We start from the raw sequence: 25,192 nt of genomic DNA on the forward strand, positions 1-25,192 counted from the left end.
ACATCAGTGCTATCAAATGCAAGTAAATTTTGCTAAAGATAAATTTTTATATAGCTGCAACAGTACATTGACAGGAAGCTTCCAGAGGTTCAAGGCAGATTCAGATGAAGACAAGGAGGGATAATATCATTGCTGACTTCAGATGGATGTTGGCTGAAAGCAGAGAATACCAGAATGATGTTTACCTATGCTTTATTGATTATTCCAAGCATTCAACTGTGTGGATCCTGACAAACTATGGACAACATTGAGGAGAATGGGTATTCCAGAACACTTGATTGCACTCATGAGGAACCTGTACAAAGATCAAGAGGCAGTTGTTCAAACAGACCAAGGAGACACTGAATGGTTTAAAATCAGGAAAGGTGTGCACCATTTCATTATCTGATGTGTATTCTTTCATCATCCTTATTCAATCTGTACAATGAGCAATGGATCCAAGAAACTATATGTAGAAGAATGTGGTATCAGAATTGAAGGAAGATTCATTAACAACCTTCAATATGCAGATGATACAACCTTGCTTGCTGAAAGCAAAGAAGACTTAAAATACTTAATGATGAAGATCAAAGACTGCAGCCTATGTACAGTATGGATTGCACCTTGACGTAAAGAAAACAAAAATCCTCACAACTGGACCAGTAAATAAGGGGAGAAAAGATTGAAGTTGCCAAAGACTTCATTTGGATGACAACTTGGATCCACCATCAACACTCATGGAAACAACAGTCAAGAAATCAAAAGACGTATTGCACTAGGCAAATGTGCTGCACAAGATCTCTTTAAAGTGGTCAAGAGCAAAGATGAAGACTAAAATGAACCTGATCCAAGCCATGATATTTTCAACAACACATGTGAAAGTTGGATAAAGACCACAGAAGAATTGATGCAATTGAGTTATGGTGTTGAAGAGGCTTCAAGTACCATGGACTGCCAGAAGAACAATCAAATCTGTGTTGGAGGAAGTACAACCAGAATGTTCCTTAGAAGCCATGATGACCAGACTTTGTCTCTCATGCTTTGAACATATTATCAGGAGGGACCAGTCCCTGGAGAAGGACACCATGCTTGGTAAGGTGGAAAGACAGTGAAAAAGATGGGGCCTCCCAATGAGATGGATTGGTGTAGTGGCAGCAGCAATGGCTCACGTGTAGCAGCAGGTGTGAGGATGGCGCAGGACTGGGTGGTGTTATGTTCTGTTGTGTACAGGGTTGCCTTGGGTCAGAACTGACTTGATGTCAGAACTGATATGGGGGCTTATGTGGGGTCAGTAGGGCAAGCACTGGACTTTGAACCACAATGTCAGTGGTTCGAGCCCACTACCTGCTCAGCAAAGATTTACAGCCTTGGAAGCACTATACAGGGTGGCTATGAGTTGGGACCGACTTGACAGCACTTAACAACAACAACACACTAATGTGAGACTTTCCCATGGCTGGATTGTGCAATGTGACAAATGCTGAACATCTGCTTTGTTTTCTGGGTCTAGAATTCTGGTGTGGTACTGTAGGATAATCACTGGACTACTAACCACAAGGTTGACAGTTTAAAGCCACCAAGCTGCTCCTTGGAAACCCTATACAGGGTTTCTATAAGTTGGAACCGACTTGGTCACTTAATGCCAACAAAGATTTTGGGACATGATGAAAGCGCCTATGTAACCATCAAAGTGTGCTTTCCTGATAGATGACACTTCCCAAGTGGCCTTACAACTCATTGCTGGAGGAATGAAATGTGTCCCACGTGACTCCACTCATGGGAGAAGGATGAGGCTATCTTAAAAGCCTGGGAAACTCAATACAGAATCACTATGAGTCCAAACTTCACAACAACAACAACAATAGGACCCCACTGGGAGACTTTTGGAAGCTTGTGCCTGGTTTCCTCCAGACTTTGCTCTATGCACTTGTTGTTGTTGTTGTTGTGGAGTGCTGTCGAGTTGGTTCCAACTCATAGCAAACCTGCATAGGGTGTCCAAGGAGCGGCTGGTGAGCTTGAACCACCGACCCTGAGGTTCAAGCCGACCTTGCAGCCCAGTGCATTAACCCACAGTGCTGCATCTTTTACGGTTGCTGATTTAACTTTGTGTCTTTCCCTGTAATAAATCTGGTTGTAAATCTGTGTGCTGTAGTCTGTAAGTTTTTCTAGCTACTCACTGTACCTGAGGGTGGTCTTGGGAATCCTCAACCTCCACACAGAGGCTTTTCCCTTACAGAAGGACTTGGGGTCTTACTGCAAAGTGGTCTCTGCATATCGGTGTGTTGTCACAGGCCACCTCTTGCCAGGTGAAAAAGCAACACTACCCTTCAGCTGTATTTTAATATAACAATGTAAGACCATCCTAGTCATCTGTTCTCTTAAAAGAAGGAAGCATTTTCCACTTTCTCTGCATAGCCTGGAAAACTGCTGGTACATTTCTTACTAAAATACATTCCATCTGTGCCACTTTGATTGGTGATCAAGTCAGTTACCATTGAATCAGTTCAAATTCATGTGGACCCCACATGTGTCAGAGTAGACCTGTGCTCCGTAGAGTTTTCAATGGCTGAGTTTTCAGAAGTAGATTAGCAGCTTGTTCTTTTGAGCCATCTCTGAGTGGACTAGAAACGCCAACCTTTTAGTGAGCAGCTGAGCATGTTAACTGTCATTCACAGCGACTCTTCTTGCATTAGAAACAGCTTTGTCTTCATCACAGTTGCTAATGATTAATCAACAGCATGATTTCTAACAGCCGCCAATGCCCCCGTAAGATGTGCTGTAATTTGTCTGAACTGTCCCCCTTTTAAAGGACACTGATTATTATTGCCAGGGATTTTGCCATTGCCCAAAAAACTCAAGATGAACATTCCATGCATAAATCTTTGACTGCAATTCTATTTCCTCAGGAGAGACCCCTAGGAATAGAATTGCTGGGGCAAAGAGTGGAAACTTTTTTGAAGTTCTTGAAACAGATTGCTAGATTCGGAAAAGCCTTTATGGTGTACAGCCCTGCCCCCAAGTTTCCACCTGGTGGCTGTGGAGTTGTGGGGGAGTTTGCCATGAATGTCATGGATGGTGAGACTGTCCTCCTTGCTCTTGGCAGATGTTGGAAAGCCCTTTGAGCTGAGTGGGAGTCACAGAACCATGAAGTTCTCAAACTTACTACGATAAGACCAGCTAAGAGCTGTGCCAACTCAGTTCATGACTTCAGCCAATTCTCTGTCTCTCTTTATTCGAGGATGCTGTTGATGGAGTTGTGATCCGGAATTTTGAACCTCAGCCCAGAGCTCCTGTTTTAGAGTGCAGTGTCACAGCTGACAACAAGAGGTGACCTTTCCCTAGTTCTACCCGGGTCAGGGAACGTGACAGCAGAGAGGGCAGGCCAAGGTCCAGGCATACCTGTGAAAGGCTTTTCTTTTAAGCCAGGGGTGGGGAACCTTGTTTTCTGCCAGGGACCATTTGGATATTTATAGCATCTTAAAAATTAGCCTGCTATATTTGGCCAACCTTTTAATTAACTCACCGCTAACTTAAGGAGCTCTGGTAGTGTAGTGGTTACGAATCGGGCTGCGAGCCGCAAGGTCAGCAGTTCGAAACTACCAGCTGCTCAGCAGGAGAAAGATGAGGCTTTCTGCTCCTGTAAAGATTTACAGCCTTGGAAACCCTATGCAGGGTTGCTATGAGTCGGAACGGACTCCATGGCACATAACAACAACAACAATGTGATGACTAACGAGCTCTGGTAGCGTAGTGGGTACGAGTTGGGCTGCCAACCTCAAGGTCAGCAGTTTGAAACTACCAGTGGTTCCGCGGGAGAAAGATGAGGCATTCTGCTCCTGTAAAGATTTGCAGCCTCGGAAACCTTGTGCAGGGCCACTATGAGTTAGAACAACAACAACAACAATGTGATGACTGGAGTCCTGGTGTGCAGCTGACCCTGCATTTCAAACTGCAAGGTTGGTTTGAAATGCAAGGTCAGCAGTTCAAAGGCACCAGCCACTCTTCAGAAACCAACTGGATGGCACTTAACACCCACACACTGTGATGGCTGGAACTGCAGTTGCCTTGGCAGGGCCAGACTAAATACAGCCTGTAGGCCAGACGTTCCCCACCACTGTTGTAAGTAAACGGACAACCACACTGACATCTATTGTCTCATGGCTTTCCTTCCTTCCTTCCTTCCTTCCTTTCTTTCTTCTATGAGAATCAAGATGTGGCAATATTTTGAAAAGTGCTAAAAACTTGAAATGTATTGTGACTACAATGAAGCCCCCCTGCTTGTCTGTCAGCTTGTTGGACTGTGGTGACTTGTATGTTGTGATGATGAAAGCTATGCCACCCGTATTTCAATGATCAGCAATGGTGTCAGTGGCGCTTCCACACTGAGGCAGACTCATAAGCAGGGGAGGACTGCTCCTGAATGATCAGCCACGGAAAACCTTATGAATAGGAGTGGAGCACTTTCAGACAGAGAGCCTAAAGTTGTGCCTCTCAAGTTAGAGGGCTCTCAAAATATGACTGGGGAAGTGCTGCCGTCTCAAAGTAGAGTCGACCTTAATGATGTGAATGGAGCAAAGCTTTCAGAGTCTTCATTTGCTGATGAAGAAGAAACAGTGCAAACATCCATTAATAATCAGAACATGGGATGTAAGAAGTATGAGTCTAGGAAAATGGGAAATAGATGAAAATGAAATGGAATGCATTTGGATCAATATCCTGGGCATTAGTGATCTGAAATGGACTAGTACTAGTCATTTTGAATCAGACAACTGTATGGTTTACTATGCCGGGAGCAACAAACTGAACAGGAGTGGCATCACGTTGCTTGTCAAAAAGAGCATTTAAAGATTTATCTTGAAGTCCAGTGCTGTGATAGATACTATCCATTACATTTACAAGGAAACCAGCTAATATCACTATTGTTCAAATTTATGCAACAATCACTAAAGTCAAATGATAATGAAATTGAAGATTTCTACCAAGTTCTTCAGTCTGAAATTGATCAAGCTTGAAATCAAGATGCACTGATAATTACTGGCAACAGGAATGTGAAAATTAGAAACAAGCAAGAAGGCACTACAGCTGGAAATAGGGCTTTGGTGATAGAAATGAGGCTGGAGATCAGTTGTATGATAGAATTTTGCAAGACCAATAAATGACTTCTTCATTACAAATACCTTTCTTCAACAACGTAAAAGGCAACTATACATACATATAGACCTCATCAGATGTAATACATAGGAATCAGTTTGTCTACATCTGTGGGAAGAAATGATGGGATGGAAAAGCTCAATATCATTAGCCAAAACAAAGCCAGGGGCTGGATGTAGAAAAAAACATCAATTGCTCATATGCAAATTCAGCCTGAAACTGAAAAACAAATTAAAACAAGTCTACAAGAGTCAAAATATGACTTTGAATACATCCACTTGAATTTAGAGATCATTTCAAGTACATATTTGATGCATTAGACACTCATAACTGAAAATCTGAAGAGTTGTAAGATGACATCTAGAACATCCTACATGAAGAAAGTAAAAGGTCATTAAAAAGACAGGAAAGGCAAGGCTAAAATGGATGTAAGAACAGACTCTGAAATTTAACTGTAGAACATAGAGAATGATTGGAAGAAATGGGGAGGTGAAAGAGCTAAACAGAAAATTTCAAACGTCAGCTCAACAAGACACAGTTACCTATTATAATGAAATGTGCAAAGTTAGAAAACTGAAAGAGAAAAACACGCTCAGCATTTCTCAAGTTGAAAGAACTGAAGAAAAATTTCAAGCCTCGACTTGAACTATTAAAGAATTCCATTGGGAAAATGTTGAATTACACAGGAAGCATCAAAAGAAGATAGAAAGAAGTGGAGAACGGGATGCCACCCAGAGAAGCAGTGATGCCTGAGATGGAGGCAGACACGATGATGTGGAGAGATGGAGCAGCTGGGGACTTTAGATCCAGAGAAGGAGAGGGGCTTGTGTGCTGATGACCAGGGGGGCAGGCTTGTAGGGTATATTTTTTGGTTGGTTGATGATGCATGGAGGGGATTGTAACCATGGCAATGAAATGATAAATGTAAAACTAATGTTCTCCCATGTAAACTATCACATAATTCACAATAAAACATAAAAACAAAAAACAAAAAACCCAACAACAACAAAAAAAGAAGATAGAAAGAATCCTACGGAGTCACTGTCCCGAAAAGAATTGTTCGGTGCTCAACCATTTCAAGAGTTGATCAAGAACTGATGGTATTGAAGGGAGAAGTCCAAGCTATACCGAAGGCATTGGCAAAAAACAAGGCTTCAGGAATCAACAAAATACAAATGGAAATGTTTCAACAAACGGATGCAGCACTGGAGGCACTCCATCATCTATGCCAAGAAATTTGGAAGGCAGCTGGCCAACTGATTGGAAGAGATCCATATTTGTGCTCATTGCAAAGAAAAATGTCTCAATGGAATGCAGAATTCATCGACTGATATCATTAATACCACATGCAAGTAACAATTTGCTGAAGATAATCCAAAACAGTTGCAACATTCCATCTACAGAGAACTGCCAGAATTCAAGCTGGATTCATGTTAACTTGTGCTTTATTGACTATGCATAGGCATTTGACTGACTGTGTGGATAAAGCAAGCTCTGGATTACATTGTGAAGAATGAGTGTTCCAGAACACTTCATTGTGCTCATGAGGAACCTGTTCATAGATCAGAAGGCAGTAGTAAGAATAGAACAAAGGAATGCTGAATGGTTTAAAATCAGGAAAGATGTGTATCAGTGTTCTATCCTTTCACCATACCTTTTTGTAGTCTGTACAATAAGCAAATAATCCAAGAAGCTGGACTATATGAAGAGCTGTGGCATCAGAATTGGAGGAAGACTCATGAACAGCCTGTGAGATGCAGACGGTACAACTGTGCTTGCTGAAAGGGAAGATGACTTAAAATATTTACTGATGAAGATCAAAGAGTACAGCCTTCAGTATGGGTTGCTTCTTAATGTAAAGAAAACAAAAGTCCTCACCACTGGACCAGTAAACAACATCATGGTAAATGGAGAGAAGATTGAAGTTGCCAAAGATTTCATTTTGCTTGGATCCAGTGTCATCACTTATGGAAGCAGCAGTCAAGAAATAAAAAAAAAAAAAAAAGATTTGCATTAGGCAAATCTGCTGCACAAGACCTTTTTTAACACCCTAAAGAGCAAATATGTCACTTTGAAGACTAAGGTGTGCTTGACCTAAGCCATGGTATTCTCAATTGCCTCATATGCATGTGTAAATTGGACAGTGAATAAGGAAGACAGAAGAATTGATGCATTTGAATTATGGTGTTGGAGAACAATATTTAAAATAACATAGACTGCCAAAAGAACAATCTAATCTGTCTTGGAAGAGTATATCCAGAATGCTTCCTAGAAGCTTGGATGGTGAGACTTTATCTCTCATACTTTGGACATGTTGTCAGGAGGAACCAACCGCTGGAGAAGGACATCATGCTTGGTGGAGTAGAGGGGCAGTGAGAAACAGAAAGACCCCTAACAAGATGGACTGGTAACAGTGGCAGCAACAATGGGCTCAAACATAACAACAGGACCAGGCAGTGTTTTGTTCTGTTGTGTATAGGGTTAAACGAGTCGGAACCTACTTGATGGCACCTTATAACAACAATATAAAGCCAACCTGGATTTTCTTCATGAAGTTTCTTTTCTGTAGTCCTAGGTATGGACTAAGGTGCTCTGGTAGCGTAGTGGTTACAAATTGGGCTGCTAACCTCAGGGTCAGGAGTTCGAAACTACCAGCAGTTCCATGGGAGAAAGATGAGAGACTTTCTGCTCCCGCAGAAGATTACAGCCTCAGAAACCTTGTACAGGGTCACTATGAGTTGGAACTGACTCCACAGCACATCACAACAACAATGTATAGACTGGAGTCCTGGTGTGGCGCTGTGGGTTAATGTGTCAGACTGCAAAGTCATTTGAACTGAAAGGTCAGTGGTTCAAGCTCACCAGTGGCTCCTTGGAAACACTATACAGGGTCACGATGAGCCGGAATGGACTCGACGGCACTTCACAACAACAACAACAACACGTATGCACTGTGATAGCTGCAAGGGGCCTTATTGATTGAGTCCAGACCCTCATGTCCCAGAGTGTAAACAGAGGCCCAGGGTCACAGAGACTTGCCCGAGCCTTTATCTCTAAGGATCAGGGCTGGGAGGCAGTGACACACGGGAAGGGCCTTGGGAATGGCTTAAATCCAGTCACACAGATGGGAGCTATGCCTTTAAAAGATAAGGATTTGCTTTAAATGGATTCACTTTTTCCCTGAGCAACAGCTGTAGAAATAATTTTTCTAAAAACTGTGATGGGAATTTGTTTCATGGAAAAGTATTTTATCTAGAGGACAAAGGTTGCCACAGAAACATGCAATAGAAGACAACAAAGGTACATGGATAGTATGTGAGTCAACAGACCAGAAAGTGTTTCAGAATGAAATAAGCTGTCTAGGAGACCTTTCCCAGTGAGAAGACAGGTGAGCCGAGGGGACAGGCTTCAATTTTGTGAGTTGTAGGAATCACCTTTGAAGGAGACAGTCAATGATCATTAAAACCCAAATATAAAAACATCTGTGAGTGCCTGAAGCGTTAAGGACGATGATTGTGCGACAGTAACTTTGGTGTTGAGTTCTCTCTCTCTCTCCAATGAGTTCTAAGGTAAAGTCCTGAAGCAAACTGGCCATCCTTCCTGCCTGTGTCACATGGGTCCCACCCAGGGTCCCAGTGGCTTGATGGAAGTCAGAGGTTGGGGGAAATCTCTGGAGAGCGGAAGCTATGGGTGCAGTTGCCTTTGAACCAGACCTATTGGTCTCCAGCAGGGCTCGCAGAAGCCCCAGGTACATGATTGAGTCTTCATGGGGAGGGCAGACGGTCACTCTGAGCAACAGGCCACACTCTTCATTCAGGAGTGAAGATCACATTCATCTTATAATCAATGTTGTTGTTGTTAGGTGCCATCAAGTTGATACCAACTCACAGCGACCCTATGTATAACAGAACTAAACACTGCCCAGTCCTGGGCCAACCTCACAATTGTTGCCACACTTGAGTCCATTGATGCTGCCAATTTGCCAATCCATCTCGTTGGGGGCCTTCCTCTTTTTCTCTGACCCTCCACCTTACCAAACATGATATCCTTCTCCAGCGACTGGATCCTCCTGACAATAATGTCTGAAGTATGAGAGGCAAAGTTTGCCCATCCTGGCCTCAAGGAGCACTCTGGCTGCACTTCTTCCAACACAGATCTGTTGGTTCTTTTGGCAGCCATGGCACTTTCAGTATTCTCCTCCAACACTATAACTCAAAAGCAGCAATTCTTCTACAGTCTTCAATACTTTTTGTTGTTAAGTACCATGGAGTCGGTTCCGACTCATAGTGACCCTGCACAGGGTTTCCGAGGCGGCAGATCTTTACAGGAGTAGAAAGCCTCATCTTTCTCCCATGGAACAGCTGATGGTTTCGAACTGCCGACCTTGAGGTTAGCAGCCCATTTGTAACTGCTAGGCAGTTGAAAAATATTTTCATAAAACACATTTTCTGGAGCATGTTTTGAAAAATTTGGGTATTACCAGCATTCTCAGTTTTAAATAATGCAAGTTTTCTATGAGGAAATTCTCATGGAAACAGCAAACATAATTGTTCCTGCTGTTAAGAGCCTATATGTTTGCATTTTATTTCCAGAATTCTTGCAGCATCCTACGACAAAACAATCCAGGTTTGGGACCTTGAGACAGGAAAGCTTCTGGTATGTATGGTCTGCTGCAGTCTCTGGTGGGCATTAACAGTCCTGGGCTGGGTGGGCGTGGGGAGAGAAGACAATAGCCATGGCTTGCCAAGTGTGCAGCCTTAGGAAGATGCAGGTGATGGAAGCAGGAATTGGGGAAGGAAAGTGTCTTGGAACAGGCAGAGCCAGGGCGGAATCGGGTTTGGCTACACAGAAAGAGGGAGAGGGCCTGTTGTTCCGGGCTGGGACAACTGCATGGGAATATAAATCCTTTCCCTTGGGGGATGTCTGATTTGATGTAGTAGGGTATGGGACCATGTGGCTGAAGTGCAAAGTTCCTAGGCCTTCCCAACCTGGAGGGACCGCTGTCTGTCCATCCAAGAGTCCACAACTCTCACCACAGGGATCTCTCCCTCTTTTCTTCCCACAAGCAAGCCGCTTGGCCCAGCTGGTGCCTCTCCTTCAGGTCCAGTTCCTCATGCCCAGCGTACATCACTTCCTCAGTGCCTCTCCTCTCCCTTCTTCCTTGGTCCTCTCCTTAAAACACAACCTTTCTGCTTAGTGCAAAGGCCATTTTCTATTCATCATTTAAAAAAAAATTTTTTTTCAGAAAGAAGTTAAAAAAAAAATTCCAAAGCAAACCCTGAAGCTACTTCCCAGGGATTATATATATTTTGGTGTTTCATTTTCTATAGACATGTTATATATGAATACACGCTGATATATTTTGTTAAAATAATGTCACCATGTACCTACATTTGGAGTCCTTGTGTGTGTGGTGCTGTAGGATTAACACTGGACTGCTAACCGAATGATCAGCAGTTCAAACCCACCAGCCGCTCCTCAGAAACCCTACACAGGGTCACTATGAGTTGGAACCAACTCAATGACGCTTAACAATAGTGATACCCACTTTTTGGTCCCTGATTTTCTCCCCATTTAATAATCATTGTAAATAAGTGTACACTTGTGTCATCCTTTTTAATGGACCCATGGCGTCTTCGGTAGAGACCGTCCATACAGTCTCTTGCAGCATTCCCTGATACTAGGTTCTGAGGGTGTTGTCTCTATTGTTGACAATGCTGTAACAAGGAAAGATTTTTAATACGTATCCTCCAATTTTTAAAAGGCCATGTAGCTAGATTCTGTTGCTAATTTAAACAATATAGAAATGAAACTGCCCAATTGCCTTCCAAAAATCTGGGCCCACTCATGCCTCAGGCACCCAGAGAGGGCTCGGCAGCTTTCATTTTCAAGTGCTGAGGATCATGCACTTTAATATTTTAGTCAATTTCGTGACTGATAAATGCGGTTTGCTTTGATTACTCCTAACTTTGAGCACTTTTCCACATATTTCTTTTATTAACTCTTTTGTTCTTGCTTCACACCAGATTTTCCATTTGAGGTGTTTTGTTTTTCCTTCATTAAAAGTATGTTTATTCATTTTTGTTACTCAAGCAATCTGTACCATGGCCAATGTTATAGCTGAATTAGTCACCTACTACTGTGGGTTAAAGGAGCTTTGCTAGCGTAGTGGTTACGAATTGGGCTGCGAACCTTAAGGTCAGCAGTTTGAAACTACCAGCTGCTCCACAGGAGAAAGATGAGGCTTTCTGCTTCTGTAAAGATTTCTAGCCTTGGAAACTCTGTACAGGGTCGCTATGAGTCGGTTCCAATTCCATGGCACATAACCACCACCAGCACCACCATTGTGGGTTAATGTGCCAGACTGCAAAGCCGTTTGAACTGCAAGGTTGGCAGTTCAAGCTCACCAGCCACTCCTCGTAAAACTTATAAAGGGTCGCTATGGGTCGGAATCGACTCGATGGCACTAAACAACAACTGTTTGACAGGAGTCCTGGTATGGTGCTGCAGGATAATGCGCTGCACTGCAAGGTCTGTTTGAACAGCAAGGTCGGTACGAACCTCAAGGTCAGCAGTTCAAATTCACCAGCTGCTCCTTGGAAACCTTATACAGGATCACTGAGTCAGAACTGACTCTAAGGCACTTAATGACACTGCCTGATAAATGATTCCACAGTAATCAGCTTAAAACAACAAACATGTCTTATTTACACAGTTTCTGTTGGTCAGAAATCTGGAAGTAGGTGGTTCTGGCTTAAGTCTCTCGTGAGGTGTCATGGTCAAGATGGCGGCCAGGGCTGCAGCCAGTTGAAACTTTGACTAGGATCCACTTCCAAGATGGCTCACTCTTATGACTGTTGGCAGGAGGCCTCAGTTTCTTTCCATGTGGGTCTCTCCAAAGGGCATCCTCAGGACATGGTTGTTAACTTTCCCCAGAGCCAACCATTCAAGAGAGAGCAAGGAGGAAGCCAAGATGCCTATTATGAGCTAATTGCCAACAGTCACTTCTGCCATTGTCCTTTTGCTGTTAAGAGCCGCTGAGTTAGTTCCAATATGGTGGCCCTGTATAGGGTTTCTGGGGCTTTTAAAACCTTTGCGGGGTCAGAAAGCCTCATCTGTCTCCTTCAGAGCTGCTGGTGGGCTCAAACCACCAACCTTGTGGTTCGCAATCCTGTGCTTATCTTATGGAACCACCGAGCTCCCCTGACTTCTGCCATAATTAAAAAAAAAAACTTTTTATTGTGGCAAAATGTATGTAACTGATGGAGAGGATTATAATCATTGTCATGAAACAAGGTGTAGGATTTGTTGAATGTAAAACTGATGATCTGCCCTGTAAACTTTCACTCAGTCCACAATAAAAACTTAAGAGAAAAAAAAAAAAAAAAATATGTAACTGAAAATTTCTCACAAAGAAAGCACGAACATTTAACATTTAAAGTCAGTGACTTTAATTACGTTTACCATGTGGTGTGGCCAACAACAGTATCCATTTCCAAAAGATGTTCATTATCTTAAACAGAAGCTCATTCTACCTTAATAGGTCCTCTGCTCCTCTTTCCTGCTTCCCCTAATTCCTAGTAACCACTGACAAACCTTTGTTTCTACACATTTGCCTATTCTAGATATTTCATTTAAGTGGGTATAGCATGTTTGCCTCTTTGTCTGCTGTATTTTATTCATTAGAAGTGAGTCTCTAAGTCTAGCCCACATTCAAAGTGAATTCGGCTCCATCATTTGGAGGAAGAACTGCGGAAGAATATGTGGGCTTATTTCAAAACTGTTACAATGGTGGTGGTGGTTATGTGCCGTGGAATCAGAACCAACTCATGGCAACCCTGTACAGGGGTTTCCGAGGCTAGAAGTCTTTACAGGAGCAGAAAGTCTCATCTTTCTCCCGTGGAGCAGCTGGTAGTTTTGAACTGCTGGCCTTGCGGCTCGCAGCCCAATTCGTAACCACTTGTTACAATGGTAATTCTGTCATTTATCACACCCTGGAAGATCCCAGTGTGCTACACTCTGGAGTAACTCCTCCCCCGCTTCTTGTGGTTTGATGCTACCCTCCCCGAGGAGACTGTGAGCTGCCTGGAGAACTGAGACTGGAGTGTCTTGTCTCTGGAGCTAGGCAGAATGCAGACGCTCAATGAACACTTGTTTATCCAAAGTGAACAGGAATAAACCTGGCCACCAGTTCCACTATGTGTCCTCTCCGTCCCTCTTCATCTGTCCCAGACACAGTCCTGGTGTGATCTCCCTCACATGACTCAAGAGTCAAGAGAGAAATGGGAAAACATTTTCAGTGTTAATTAAAATTAAACATAAAAGGTCAGCTTCTATATTCACTAGCAACCTTACAAATGCTTAATGGCCACATGCTATGTTGTTTTGTGCCATTGAGTTGGTTCCTTGTCGAGAACAGGCCTCGACATGGGGGTTTGGTTCACGAAGTAGGGAGATCTGGCGGCGACAGAGATAGAGAAAGAATACACACAAAGACGCAACAAGAGAGACAAGAAGACACCCCGAGACCAGAGTGGATGCGACACTGGCATCAGACAGATCCTGCATTGTAAACATCATGGCTAGGCAAGCAGTATGCACACCTTACCAACTGCAATGCCTGCCTGTAATGCATGCCCTGCAAGCCATAACACATGCAGGCTTCAGTCTGTGCCTCCTTTTTATTGCAGGGAGGAGCTTTACACAAAGGAAGGCGGGGATTATTAAGACAGGGTACAGAAGTGAAATGTGATTAATTGTTCAAAACAGGACACAATGATTTACAGGAACAAATTCTAAAACATACATCACAAATTGTCTTGATAATCTAACATCCTTAATTTTCTAGAAATTCAAACAAATTGTTATATAGTACTTTCTAGGTTCAAATCCCAAGACAGCAGCTCGAGGTTTCTCAAGGCTAGTTAACATACCTATAGCACCTAATCTTCAGTGAGAAAAGGATTCAAAAGTGAGAAAGGAGCCCAACTGTTTCAGCTACCTGGCCGAGGCTTGCAGGAGGAAGGAGGACGCCTATGTTAATGGTCTGCACCTGGGGACTATCTGAGACGGCTGTCGCTATTATTTCTTTGAACAAAACCCCGGAAGCTGCCAATCTACTTTGGGTGAATTCCTTAGGGGAATTTTTTCTCCAGCGTCTCCCAGCAAACTTGCCCTAGGAACTTTTAGGCCTCGGCTTTAGAAGAGGTTTTTGTTTTAATATTTGTCCATGGGTATCAAGGGTTCATGTATTAAGTTAATATCAAACATAACTGAATAATTTGATAAAGAACAGTTTGGACGTACTTGCTGGGTGGCCAGAGTTTGTTCCTCAGAGAGATTTGTTCCCAGAACCTTAAGCACTGCCAACACAGTGGCGACATTGAGAGAAGCACATAAGAAACCATTTTCTCAGAAGCTACAATTACTGGAGTTCAAAGCATAGAATGAATTAATAGGACTAAAGGAAATTACACAGAGCTAGCCCAACAGTGAGTTCGTAAAAGCCGATGAACCCGGGACGTCTGGAGGTTACTTCCTTGGACCCTCAGGGTCCCTGGCTAGCAAGCCTGAGTGGCGCTGCTGTGTTGGTTTTTCGTCCATGACACAGGGCCTCAACATCTCAGTGATAGCGGTCTGCAACAGTTCCTACTCATAGTGATCCTATGTAAGGCTTTCCAAGACTGTAAATCATTATCAGAGCAGAAGCTTCATCCTTCTCCCAAGGAGCTGCCGGTGGATTTGAACTCCTGACCTTGCAGTTAGCAGCCCAAAGCATAAACCACGACACCACATGCAAATTCTTGTTGTTGTTATGTGCTGTCCAGTTGGTTCTGACCCATCATGACCCTGTATAGGGTTTCCTAGGTGTGGCTGGTGAGCTTGAACCGCTGACCTTACAGTTCAAACCAACTTTGCAGTCCCGCACATTAGCCTGTGACTAGTGGTTACCATATTGGATGATGCATATATAGAACATTTTTATCATCACAAAAAACTATTGGTCTAGAAAGAAAACAGCCTTTGATTGTTGGCCCATTTCAGTGGAAGGTCAAGCATGATAACTTCATAGTCTCCTGTAAGTTTTCTCCTGATGGTAAATACGTGGTCTCGGCCTTGGATGTGGACCGCGGAATCAGTCTAATGGATGCGAAAAATGGTACCACCATCTCACACATCAAAGGTGAGGCTTCCTGCTTTGCTCTTGTAGCCATGGTAACGGGCACTTGGCATTTGACCGTCATGGATTTTGATTGTCTTATTTGGTGACACAGTAAAAGCCATATTATTAAGGTTGAGACGTTGACAAAAGTCGTTTTCCCAGCACTGAATCCCCTCAGTGTCCTGCATGTAGTAAATGTGTACACAGTCTTCCTTTCCAGTTTCATGCAGACTCACCTTTGAAAGAGTGGAAGAGGCTCAGCCTTCTTTACACGTTTACTTGTATATTTAAAATCTAAAAATCATGCATGCTCATTGTATCCCTGGGTTTGAGGCTGTTATAATGTAAGATGTTAGCACTGGGACACACTGGGCGAAGGGCATGTGGGACCTCTCTATACAGCTGGCTCTACAGTGACCTCACAAAGAAATCAGGTAGATATATAAAGTAAAAAAGTGACAGTCTCCCTGCCTGTCTCCTCTCCATATGTACCATTATTAACCAGACGTTGCTGGCTGGCTTGCTGAAACTGTGTGTGTGTGTGTGTGTGTGTGTGTGTGTGTGTGTACAACTTGTACTTCCCATTCGTCCTTTATGGGGACTGTTTACCAACATGGAGGCCACAGCTCGCCTTTTTCACTTCCAGTATTACCTTCGGCTTGTGCCTCTACTTTCAGCTTCTTGCCACTGCGCTCCACCTCCCGACCTTTGCAAATGCAGTTTCTTTCCCCCAGCTATTTTTCCTTCTGCCTCCTTTGTAACCTTTTAAAGTTACTTTTTGACACCTCAAGGCTGACCCCTGCTGGCTGGGATCCGTATTGCACCGTGTACTCCTCACACTGCCCTGGCCTGCTCACCGGCTGCTGCCTGCCCCAGCAGGTCTGTCTCCCTTATCTGACTGGGAGTTCTGCCAGGGTAGGAAGCAGGTCTGCCGTATGTATCCATTGTTCAAAGCCTGGCACATAGTAGGCACTCAGGAGATGGCTGTGCAAGCCACTATGACATTGAGGTCCTGTTTCTGTAATAAGGTTGCTTTCCGCGGGAGAAAGATGAGGCTTTCTGCTCCCGTAAAGATTTACAGCCTCGGAGTCGGAACCGACTCCATGGCACACAACAACAACTGACGGTGTGGGGAGCAGAGAGCATTCCAGACCATGTAAACGTGTCATTTCTTTCCCGTGTCTCAGATCATCACAAACGGTCGGTGACTGCATGCTGCTTTGACCAAGACAGCCAGAAGGTGGCTTCAGTCTCGTCGGACAGGACCGTCAAGATCTTGGATGTTTTGTCCCAGGCCACGCTGCTCACCATCACAAAGTGACGAGGGTCTGGGAGGCTGGGCACCCAGCTGCAGTGACGAGGGGGGTCGGACCTTCCCGTGGTGCCCTGTTGGACTTCCTATCTCACAGCTTCCGCCTACGAGCCAGCTTCCACATGGAGGCACCCAGGTTCCCTTGTGGGTGGTTACCAGGAAGCTGGAGAAGGCAGCAGGCAGGTCACGGGGATGCTACCAGCTATTGAGGCATTTGAGTTATGGTGTTGAGGAGAATATGGGAAGTACCATGGACTGCCAGGAAGTATAACCAGAGTGCTCCTTGGAGGCCAGGATGGGCAAACTTCGTCCCTCATACTTTTCAGTCGTATTATCAGGAGGGACCAAGTCCCTGGAGAAGGATATCATGTTTGGTAAAGTGGAGGGTCAGAGAAACAGAGGAAGGTCCCGAATGAGATGGATTGGCACAGTGGCAGCAGCTATGAGCTCAGATATAGCAACAGTAGTGAGGTTGGCCCCGGATTGGACAGTGTTTTGTTCTGTTGTGCATAGGGTCACTATGAGTCAGTACCAACTCGATAGCACCTAACAACAACATGGTCTGTGATCCAATACTGGAAAACACTGTGTGGCATTCCTACAAAAATGGGAACCACCTGATGACAGTCCCTGTCTGCAGTCAGGAATCCCAGAATGTGGACACACCCTGTTACCATGTCTGACTCGCACACCGTGACCCGGGCCCTGCTTTCCCAGGATGCTTGAGAACATTGACCTTTGAACCTTGCTGGGTTCACCACTTAACTAGCTGTGTGACCTTGGACCTCAGTTTCCTGACCTGCAAACTGAGTGTAATATGGTGCCTACCTCATGGGGCTGGGTAGGGGAAGACTGGGCATTCAGTGGTAGAATGCTCACTCTCCATGTGAGAGACCTTGGGTTCGATTCTTAGCCAATGCACCTCAAATACAGCACCTTGCATGTGATTTTGATGTTAAACAAGTTTCAGTGGCGTTTCCAGACTAAGATGGACTAAGGAAGGTGTGGTGAGCTACTTCCAAGAACACTGGCAATGAGAAGCCTGGGGCGCACAGAGATTCAGTCTAACTGTCCATGGCAACGGCAGCTAACAGTAACAACCTCCTGGGGAGGTCGGAACTAGGGGTCCTTAGACTAGTGCAGGCTCCACAGTGGGCTCACAGCATATGCTTTCATTACTGAGAGGGACGTCTGTGGAAACCAGGCCAGGGTGAGATGCCTGGCTGAAGGAGGGTCTGCGTGTACTCTCCTCTCGGCGCCACGGAGAGTCTGGTCAGTGCTTCTTAGAACCATCGGGTGATAGGAGGGAGGGAAGAGGGGTTGCAGAGGTGTGCACAGCTCCAGCTATGGGCAAGTGACTGTACCCCACTCCATTCGGCAGCCCCCATAGTGGCGATAACTGACAAGGCACATAGCCATAGGCATGTCTGATTTGTTGTTTTGTTTTTTTGTTTACCCGAATTTGTGATTTTCCTGGAATTATAGCTTTTAGCAAGAAAACAGAGATGCAAGGATTCTCAGTGACACAGGACAGGGAGGGCTTCATGGATGCTCAGAAGTGTTTGGTTTAAAGCTTGCTGTCAGCGACTTCAACAGGAGACTTTCTCCTCCCATAAAGATTTAAACCCTACACAGGGTCACTGAGTCTGAGCCGACCCGGCAGCATATACAACAACAACAACAACAACAACAGCAACATCTTGGAATTCTTACTCATTTTTCAAAACAAGGGACCTTGCATTTTAATTTTGCACTGAGGTTTGCAAATGATGTATCTGGTTCTGCTAGTTGATTTGGAGTTTTGAAGTTTGCATTTAGTAAACATAAGTACTTTATTATATATATTTTTTGCTTTAACTGTTAGATATCATTGAGAAGAATCAAAAGGAGGGAAGTTTTTGTATGTAGCCATATTTTTGCATATTGTATTCTTTCTTCCTCTCTTCCTCCCTGATTCGAACATTCCTTCTTTTATAATTTCCTTTCTGTTTAGAGAGATTGCTCTAGTCATTCTTTTAGGTTAATTAGGTCTGAAGTCAACAGATTCTCCTAGCTTCCCGACATCTAAAAATGTCTTGATTTCCCCTTCAGTCCTGATGGGTAATGTTCTTGGATAGAACAATCTGGGCTTTCAGTACTTGAAGGATGTTGTGTCATTTCCGTCTGGCCTCCATGGTTTCTGATGAGGAATGTGCTGTCATAGGAATTGTTTATCCCTCTCTCGCTGCTTTAAAAAAAAAAAAAGTTTTTGTCTTAGTTGTCAGAGTTTAACTATGATGTGTCTTGGTGTAGTTTTCTTTGGGCTTATCGTGTTTGGGGTTCATACAACTTCTTGAATCTGTGGGCTTGTCTTTTCCATGTCTAGGAGAGAATGAACCACTTTGTCATCTCCTCAGCACCAAACATGAAAAGGCTTGTTAGTCCATCAGCTACAAGTAGTTAGTCCATTTAACTAACTATGGGATAAACATTGGGCTGCTAACTGCAAGATCAGCAGTTCAAATCCCCAAGGGAGAAAGATGAATTTGTCTGCTCCCATAAATATTACAGGCTCAGAAACCTTATACAGGGTTGCTGTGAACCAGTGGGGTTTTCTTCTTCTTTCTTTCTTTAAACCACAACACAGTAGTTTTCAGTTTTGTCCCCTGGTGGGCATTTGGTAATGGTTAGAGACATTTTTGGTTGTCACAAATCTGGGAGCGGTCAAGGATGCTGCTAACCATCCTACGGTGCACAGGACAGCCCTCCACAAATAAGAATCATCCAGTACAAAATAGCAAAACTGCCAAGGTTGAAAAAGTCTGGAATAGTGTGATACAGTTAAATCCAGTAAATATCTGGGTCTCCATTGGCAGTGATCCAAAGGAACAGCGTCCATTAGGTCACATGAGATCAGACCCAATTTCTCATCCCTCCCACTCCCTAATGCCCCAGGAACACCTTCGGGTCCTCCAGGAATGGAGTGTAATGTGTGCATTTCTTTCATCTGTGTTTCAGGGCACACGCCAATTTAATCTCAAACTGCTGTTTCACCTTCAGCGGCCATTTTCTGTGTACGAGTTCTTGGGATAAAACCTTAAAGATATGGAACGTCCATACAGGGGAGTTTCGGAACCAAGGCGCCTGTGTGACTTTGATGCAGGGCCACAAAGGTTCTGTGAGCTCCTGTCAGTTTTCCAGAGATGGTGAGTAATTCACAAGTAGAAGGATTCTGTAACCATGGGAATGCTGGGGCGGTGGTTCTCAGATTCTTTCTGTTCAAGTAGTAGAAAGGTGATTTCCAGTGAGGCCACAATGAACATGGATTATTTTCCACAAGAACAAAAAAGTCAAAGCCTTCATTTAGCACAGCTTGTCTTCCTTCTTCAGTACCATCAGGTCTTGACTCTAGTCTGCCTCCTGAAATGGCTGAACATTGGCCAGTTATTGTTGGTACAGTGACAGAAATTCAACACACTGTAGCTTAAGCAACAAAATGTATTTCTTAGTTCACATAATGGAACTTGCCCAATAGTTCGTTGTACTGTGGTGGCTTGCATGTTGTCGTGATGCTGGAAGCTAGGCCACCAAGATTTCCAATACCACCAGGGTCGTCCATGGTGGACAGGTTTCAGAAGACCGTCCAGATTAAGATAGGAAGATCTGGAGATCTACTTCTGAGAAAAATGAGCCAGTGAGAACCTTATGAATAGTAGTGGAACATTACCAAATATAGGACCAGAAGGATAAGCCCTTCGGGTTGGAAGCCACTCAAAATACGGCTGGGGAAGAGTTGCCTCCTCAAGGTAAAATCAACTTTAATAATGCGGATGGAATAAAGCTTTCAGGATTTTCATTTGCTATTGTGGTAAGACTGAAAATGAGAAGAAACCATCTCAAACATTCACAAAACTAAGAATGTGGAATGTACTAAGTGTGAATCTAGGAAAACTAGACATTGTAAAAAATTAAATGGAATGAATAAAGATTGATATGCTTTAGTATATCAAGTTGGCATTGGACATTTGAAATCAGACTGTGCTGGCAACGACAAATTGACAAGGAATGGCATCTTATCTATTCTTGAAGTACAACACTGTTACTGATAGGACAGCTATTAACGCCATGATGAAAAAAACAATCAAAAAGATTTTTTTTACCAACTTTTTCAGTCTGAAATTGAGCCAACATGTATTCAAGATGCATTGATAATTACTGGGCAAGTTAAAAAGAAAGAACATGATTCTGTAGCTGGGAGATATGGCCTCACACATAGAAACAACACCAGAGGTCCCATGATAGAATTTTGCAAGACTAATGACTTATTCACTGCAAATACCTTTTTTCATCAATATAAATAGTAACTATACATGTGAGCTTCACTAGATGGAGTATGTTGTTGTTGTGATGTGTCATGGAGTCGGTTCCGACTCATAGTGACCCTGCACAGGGTTTCCGAGGGTATAAATCTTTACGGGAGCAGAAAGCCTCTTCTTTCTCCTATGGAACAGCTGGTAGTTTTGAACTGCTGACCTTGCAGTTCGCAGCCCGATTCGTAACCACTACGCTACCAGAGCTCCTGCAGTATATACAAATCAAATTGACTGTTTGTGCAAAGAGATGATGGAGCAATTCAATATCATCAGTCAGAACAAGGCCAGGGGCTGACTGCAGAGTGACCATCAATCACTCATATACAAGTTCAAGTTGAAGCTGAAGAAAATGACAACAAGTCCATGAGAACTCAAGTATGAATCTGAGTATTTGTTGTTGTTGTTAAGTGCTGTCCAGTCGGTTCCCACCCATAGCAACCTTATGTAGGGTTTCCAAGAAGCAGCCTGGTGGGTTTGAATCCCCCAACCTTGTAGTTAGAAGTCCAGTGTTTATGCTACAGTGCCACACCAGGAGTCAGACCTTAAATAAACCCCACCTGAATTTAGAGACCATCTCAAGACTAGATTTGTCACACTGAACACCAATGAGTGAAGACCAGATGAGTTGTGGGATGACATACGGACATTATAAATGAAGAAAGTAAAAGGTCACTAAAAAGAAAAGACCAAATTGGATGTCAGCGGGGACTCCGAGATGTGCGTACATAGAGAAGCTAGAGCTAAAGCAACAGGAAGAAATGATGAAATGAAAGAGCTGAGTAGATTCAAAGGGCAGCTTGAGAAGACAAATAAAGTACTATGAGGAAATGCGCAAAGACCTGGAGTCAGGAAACCAAAAGGGATGCACATGCTCAGCATTTCTCACACTGAAAGAACTGGAGGAGAAAACAAATTCAAGCCTCGAATTGCAATATTGAAAGATTCTGTGGGTAAAATGTGGCACAATGCAGGAAGCATCAAAAGACCGTGGAAGGAATATGAGTCCCTGTACCAAAAAATAATTGGCCGATGTTCAGGCATTTCAGGAGCCAGTAGATAGTCAAGAAGTGATGGCACTGAGGGAGGAAGATGAGCTGTACTGAAGACATTGACAGCAAACAAGGCTCCAGGACTCGACAGCAAACCTGTCAAGATGTTTCAACAAATAGATGCAACACTGGAAGCACTCACTTATCTCTGAAGATAGTCTCCTGGCCGGGTGAACGGAAGAGATCCATATTTGTGACCATTCCAAAGAAAAGTGATCCAAAAGAAAGTGGAAATTACCAAACAAAAACCTTACTATCACAAGCAACTATCATTTTACTGAAGATAATTCAAAACCACTTGCAGTTGACATCAAGATAATGTGGGATGAGGGGGAGCATTGCTGATGTCAGATGGATCTTGACTATAAGCAGAGACTACCAGAAAGATGTTTGTCTGTGTTTTATTGACTATGCAAAGGCATTCGACTGCATAGATCATAACAAATTATGACTAGTATTGCAAAGAATGGGAACTCAAGATCACTTAATTGTGCTCATGTGGAACCTATACATAGATTAAGAACAGAACCAAGGGTCACGTCATGGTTTAAAACCAGGAAAGGTATGCATCAGCATTGTATCTTTTCACCATGCTTATTCAATCTGTATGCTGAGCAAATAGTCCGAGAGGATGGATTATATGAGGAAGAACATGGCATCAGAATTGGGAGGAAGACTCACGAACAACCAGCAACAGGCAGATGATATAGCCTTGTCTACACAAAGCGAAGAGGACTTGACACACTTATGGATGAAGATCAAAGACTACACCCTTTAGTAGAGATTACAAATCAATGTTGAGAAAACAAAAATCCTCACAACCGTATCAATAAGCAACATCATGATAAAGGGAGAAAAGATGAAAGGAGTCAAGAAGTTCATTTTGCTTGGATCCATAATCAATATCCATGGAAGTAGAAGTCAAGAAATCAAATGATATATTGCATTGGGCAAATCTGCAAAAGATCTCTTTAAAGTGTTAAAAAAAAAAAAAAAAGATGTCACCTTGAGGACTAAGGTGCGCCTGACCCAAGCCACAGGATTTTCAATGACTTCATACTCACAGGAAAGCTGGACAATGAGTAAGGAAGGCTGAAGAATTGATGCTTTTGAATTAAGGTGTTGACGCAGCATATTGAATATACCATGGACTGTCAGAAGAACAAACCAGTCAGTCTTGGAAGAAATGCAGCCGAATGCTCCTTAGAAGCGTGGCTGGCGAGACTCAGATCACATACTTTGGACATGTTGTCAGGAGGGGCCAGTCCTTGGAGAAGGACAGCATGTTTGGTAAAGTAACTGCTGCCGCGTGCTGTCATGCTGTTGGGTCGGTTCTGACTCATAGTGATCCTGTATAGGGTTTCTGAGTCTGTGAATCTTTATGGGAGCAGGAAGCCTCATCTTTTTGCCATAGAGGATCAGCAAAAAAGAAGACGACCCTCAACAAGATGGATTGACAGAGTGGCTATAACACTGGGCTCAAACACAGCAGTGAGTGTGAAGATGGTGCAGGACCAGGCCGTATTGGACCTAGGGCCACTTGGAGTCAGAACTGATTCGACAGCACCTAACAAAACAGTGGAAAAATCCAAGAGCAGGTAGGTCTGACTTCAGGCAGAGTTGGTTCTAGATACTCAAACACTATCAGGAACCCAACTCTCTCACTCTCTCTTGTGTTGGCCTCTCTCTTCAAGAAGGCAAAGCTAGCCCTGATGGTCCAGGCTAACATGGTCTTCCCCCCACTTTCAGATGGTGCTACCACAATTCTGGAGACAACTCCCATTGGCTCTGATCCTAACACTTTAGGGAAAGATCAAGGGTTCTGTTCAGCCAGGTCTGGTGACTTGCCTATCTCCAGAGCTAGGGATTAGGGTCACTCTCCACTCAAACAGAGGGACTGAGTGTGGGCAAGGGTTGGTTCTCCACAGAAAAGCTGAGGAGCTGGATGTGAGCAGGGACCATGAGAGGCAGTTGCCATGGTGATATGGCCCAGTGGAAGCACTGACAGTACCTAACACCCAGTAGCAGGAGTTCAAATTCTGTGCTCCTTCTTCCCTGGGAAGGGGGCTTGCTTTGTGTGTCTGGGAGGCTGGAGGATGGTCCCCTGGCCAGTACACACAACAGTCAGGGCTAAGCTTGAGAAATTCCAGAGCGTTTCTGAACTTTTCCTCATCATAAACTTCCAATGGCCAGCTTCAGAATCCCACTAGGGGGCACCCCGGCAGCTTCACACCTTGGCTTTCTTAGGTTTTAGAGAAACCTGGTTGGGGGCTATCGAGTCACAGCACGAAGGCACTTCAGTGTCCTCAGACTGAGCCATGGGGACACCTTAAAAACACATCCTCCATCCACTTCAGTTTCACCTGAGAAGGAAGCACTTGGCTGGGGAAGATGACACCCTCCCCAAGGCTCTTCCTGTGTTGCAGCCTCTTTTCTCGTGTCTGGGGGTTTTGACAAGACTGTGACTATTTGGGATGTAGGAGAAGGCTGCAAGAAGTTCTCCTTGAAGGTAAGAGTGGGTCAGATAGAGGATGGGTACAGGGCTGAGCATCACTCATTCTGGGTGGAGTGCCAGGTCCTAGGGATGCACTGGTGGTTGAGGCAGACTGAGAAGCCCCTTAATGGAGCCGACACGTCTGTGGGGAAGGGTAGACAAGAAGCCAGCAAAGGACCATCAGCATTGATGAGTGGAACAGAGGAACCTAAAGGGTGTGAGGAATCCAGGGTGGGTGAGCAGATCAGGCCTCTCAAAAAAGGTGGCATTTGAGCTGAGAACTGGGTGTCAAGGAGTAACTGGGTGTCATTTGAGTGAGGATCCTGGGGGAGGGCATCTCACATAGATGGAACATCCAATGCCAAGACCCAGAAAACGTTCAGGAACAGCAGAAAGGTGTGGGGCTCTGAGTGCTTTTTTTTTTTTTTTTAACTTTTTATTGTGAATTGAGTGAAGGTTTACAGAGCAGATCATCAATTTACACTCAACAAATGCTATACTGCGTTTCATTTCAATGACTACAGTCCTGTCCATGTAACATCAGTTTTCCCACTTCCTCCCTGGGGTTCCATTCTACCTCCTTTCCCAACCCTGCTGAACTTTGTCCTTAGGTAAATGCTGCCCTTTTGATCTTGAGTGGTTGACCATCCATGGTGAGCCTAGCTCATTAGTGTTGTTGACACCACGATGCAG

The 25,192-nt window shown here is 43.9% G+C and overlaps 1 protein-coding gene across 1 annotated transcript in view; it reads left to right on the forward strand.

Moving 5' to 3' along the window:
* The window catches only part of WDR88 (WD repeat domain 88), a 51,786-nt gene that overhangs the window by 10,554 nt on the left and 16,040 nt on the right, over positions 1 to 25,192 (forward strand). The window contains exons 3-8 of the mRNA XM_006867390.1: positions 3,218 to 3,306; positions 9,723 to 9,786; positions 15,175 to 15,313; positions 16,480 to 16,609; positions 19,602 to 19,789; positions 24,432 to 24,514. Coding sequence (XP_006867452.1) covers positions 3,218 to 3,306; positions 9,723 to 9,786; positions 15,175 to 15,313; positions 16,480 to 16,609; positions 19,602 to 19,789; positions 24,432 to 24,514 — 693 coding nt within the window. The remainder of the gene's footprint in view (positions 1 to 3,217; positions 3,307 to 9,722; positions 9,787 to 15,174; positions 15,314 to 16,479; positions 16,610 to 19,601; positions 19,790 to 24,431; positions 24,515 to 25,192) is intronic.

This window comes from Chrysochloris asiatica, unplaced genomic scaffold (genome assembly GCF_000296735.1).
Source record: "Chrysochloris asiatica unplaced genomic scaffold, ChrAsi1.0 scaffold00104, whole genome shotgun sequence".
Taxonomy (NCBI): Eukaryota; Metazoa; Chordata; class Mammalia; order Afrosoricida; family Chrysochloridae; genus Chrysochloris; species Chrysochloris asiatica.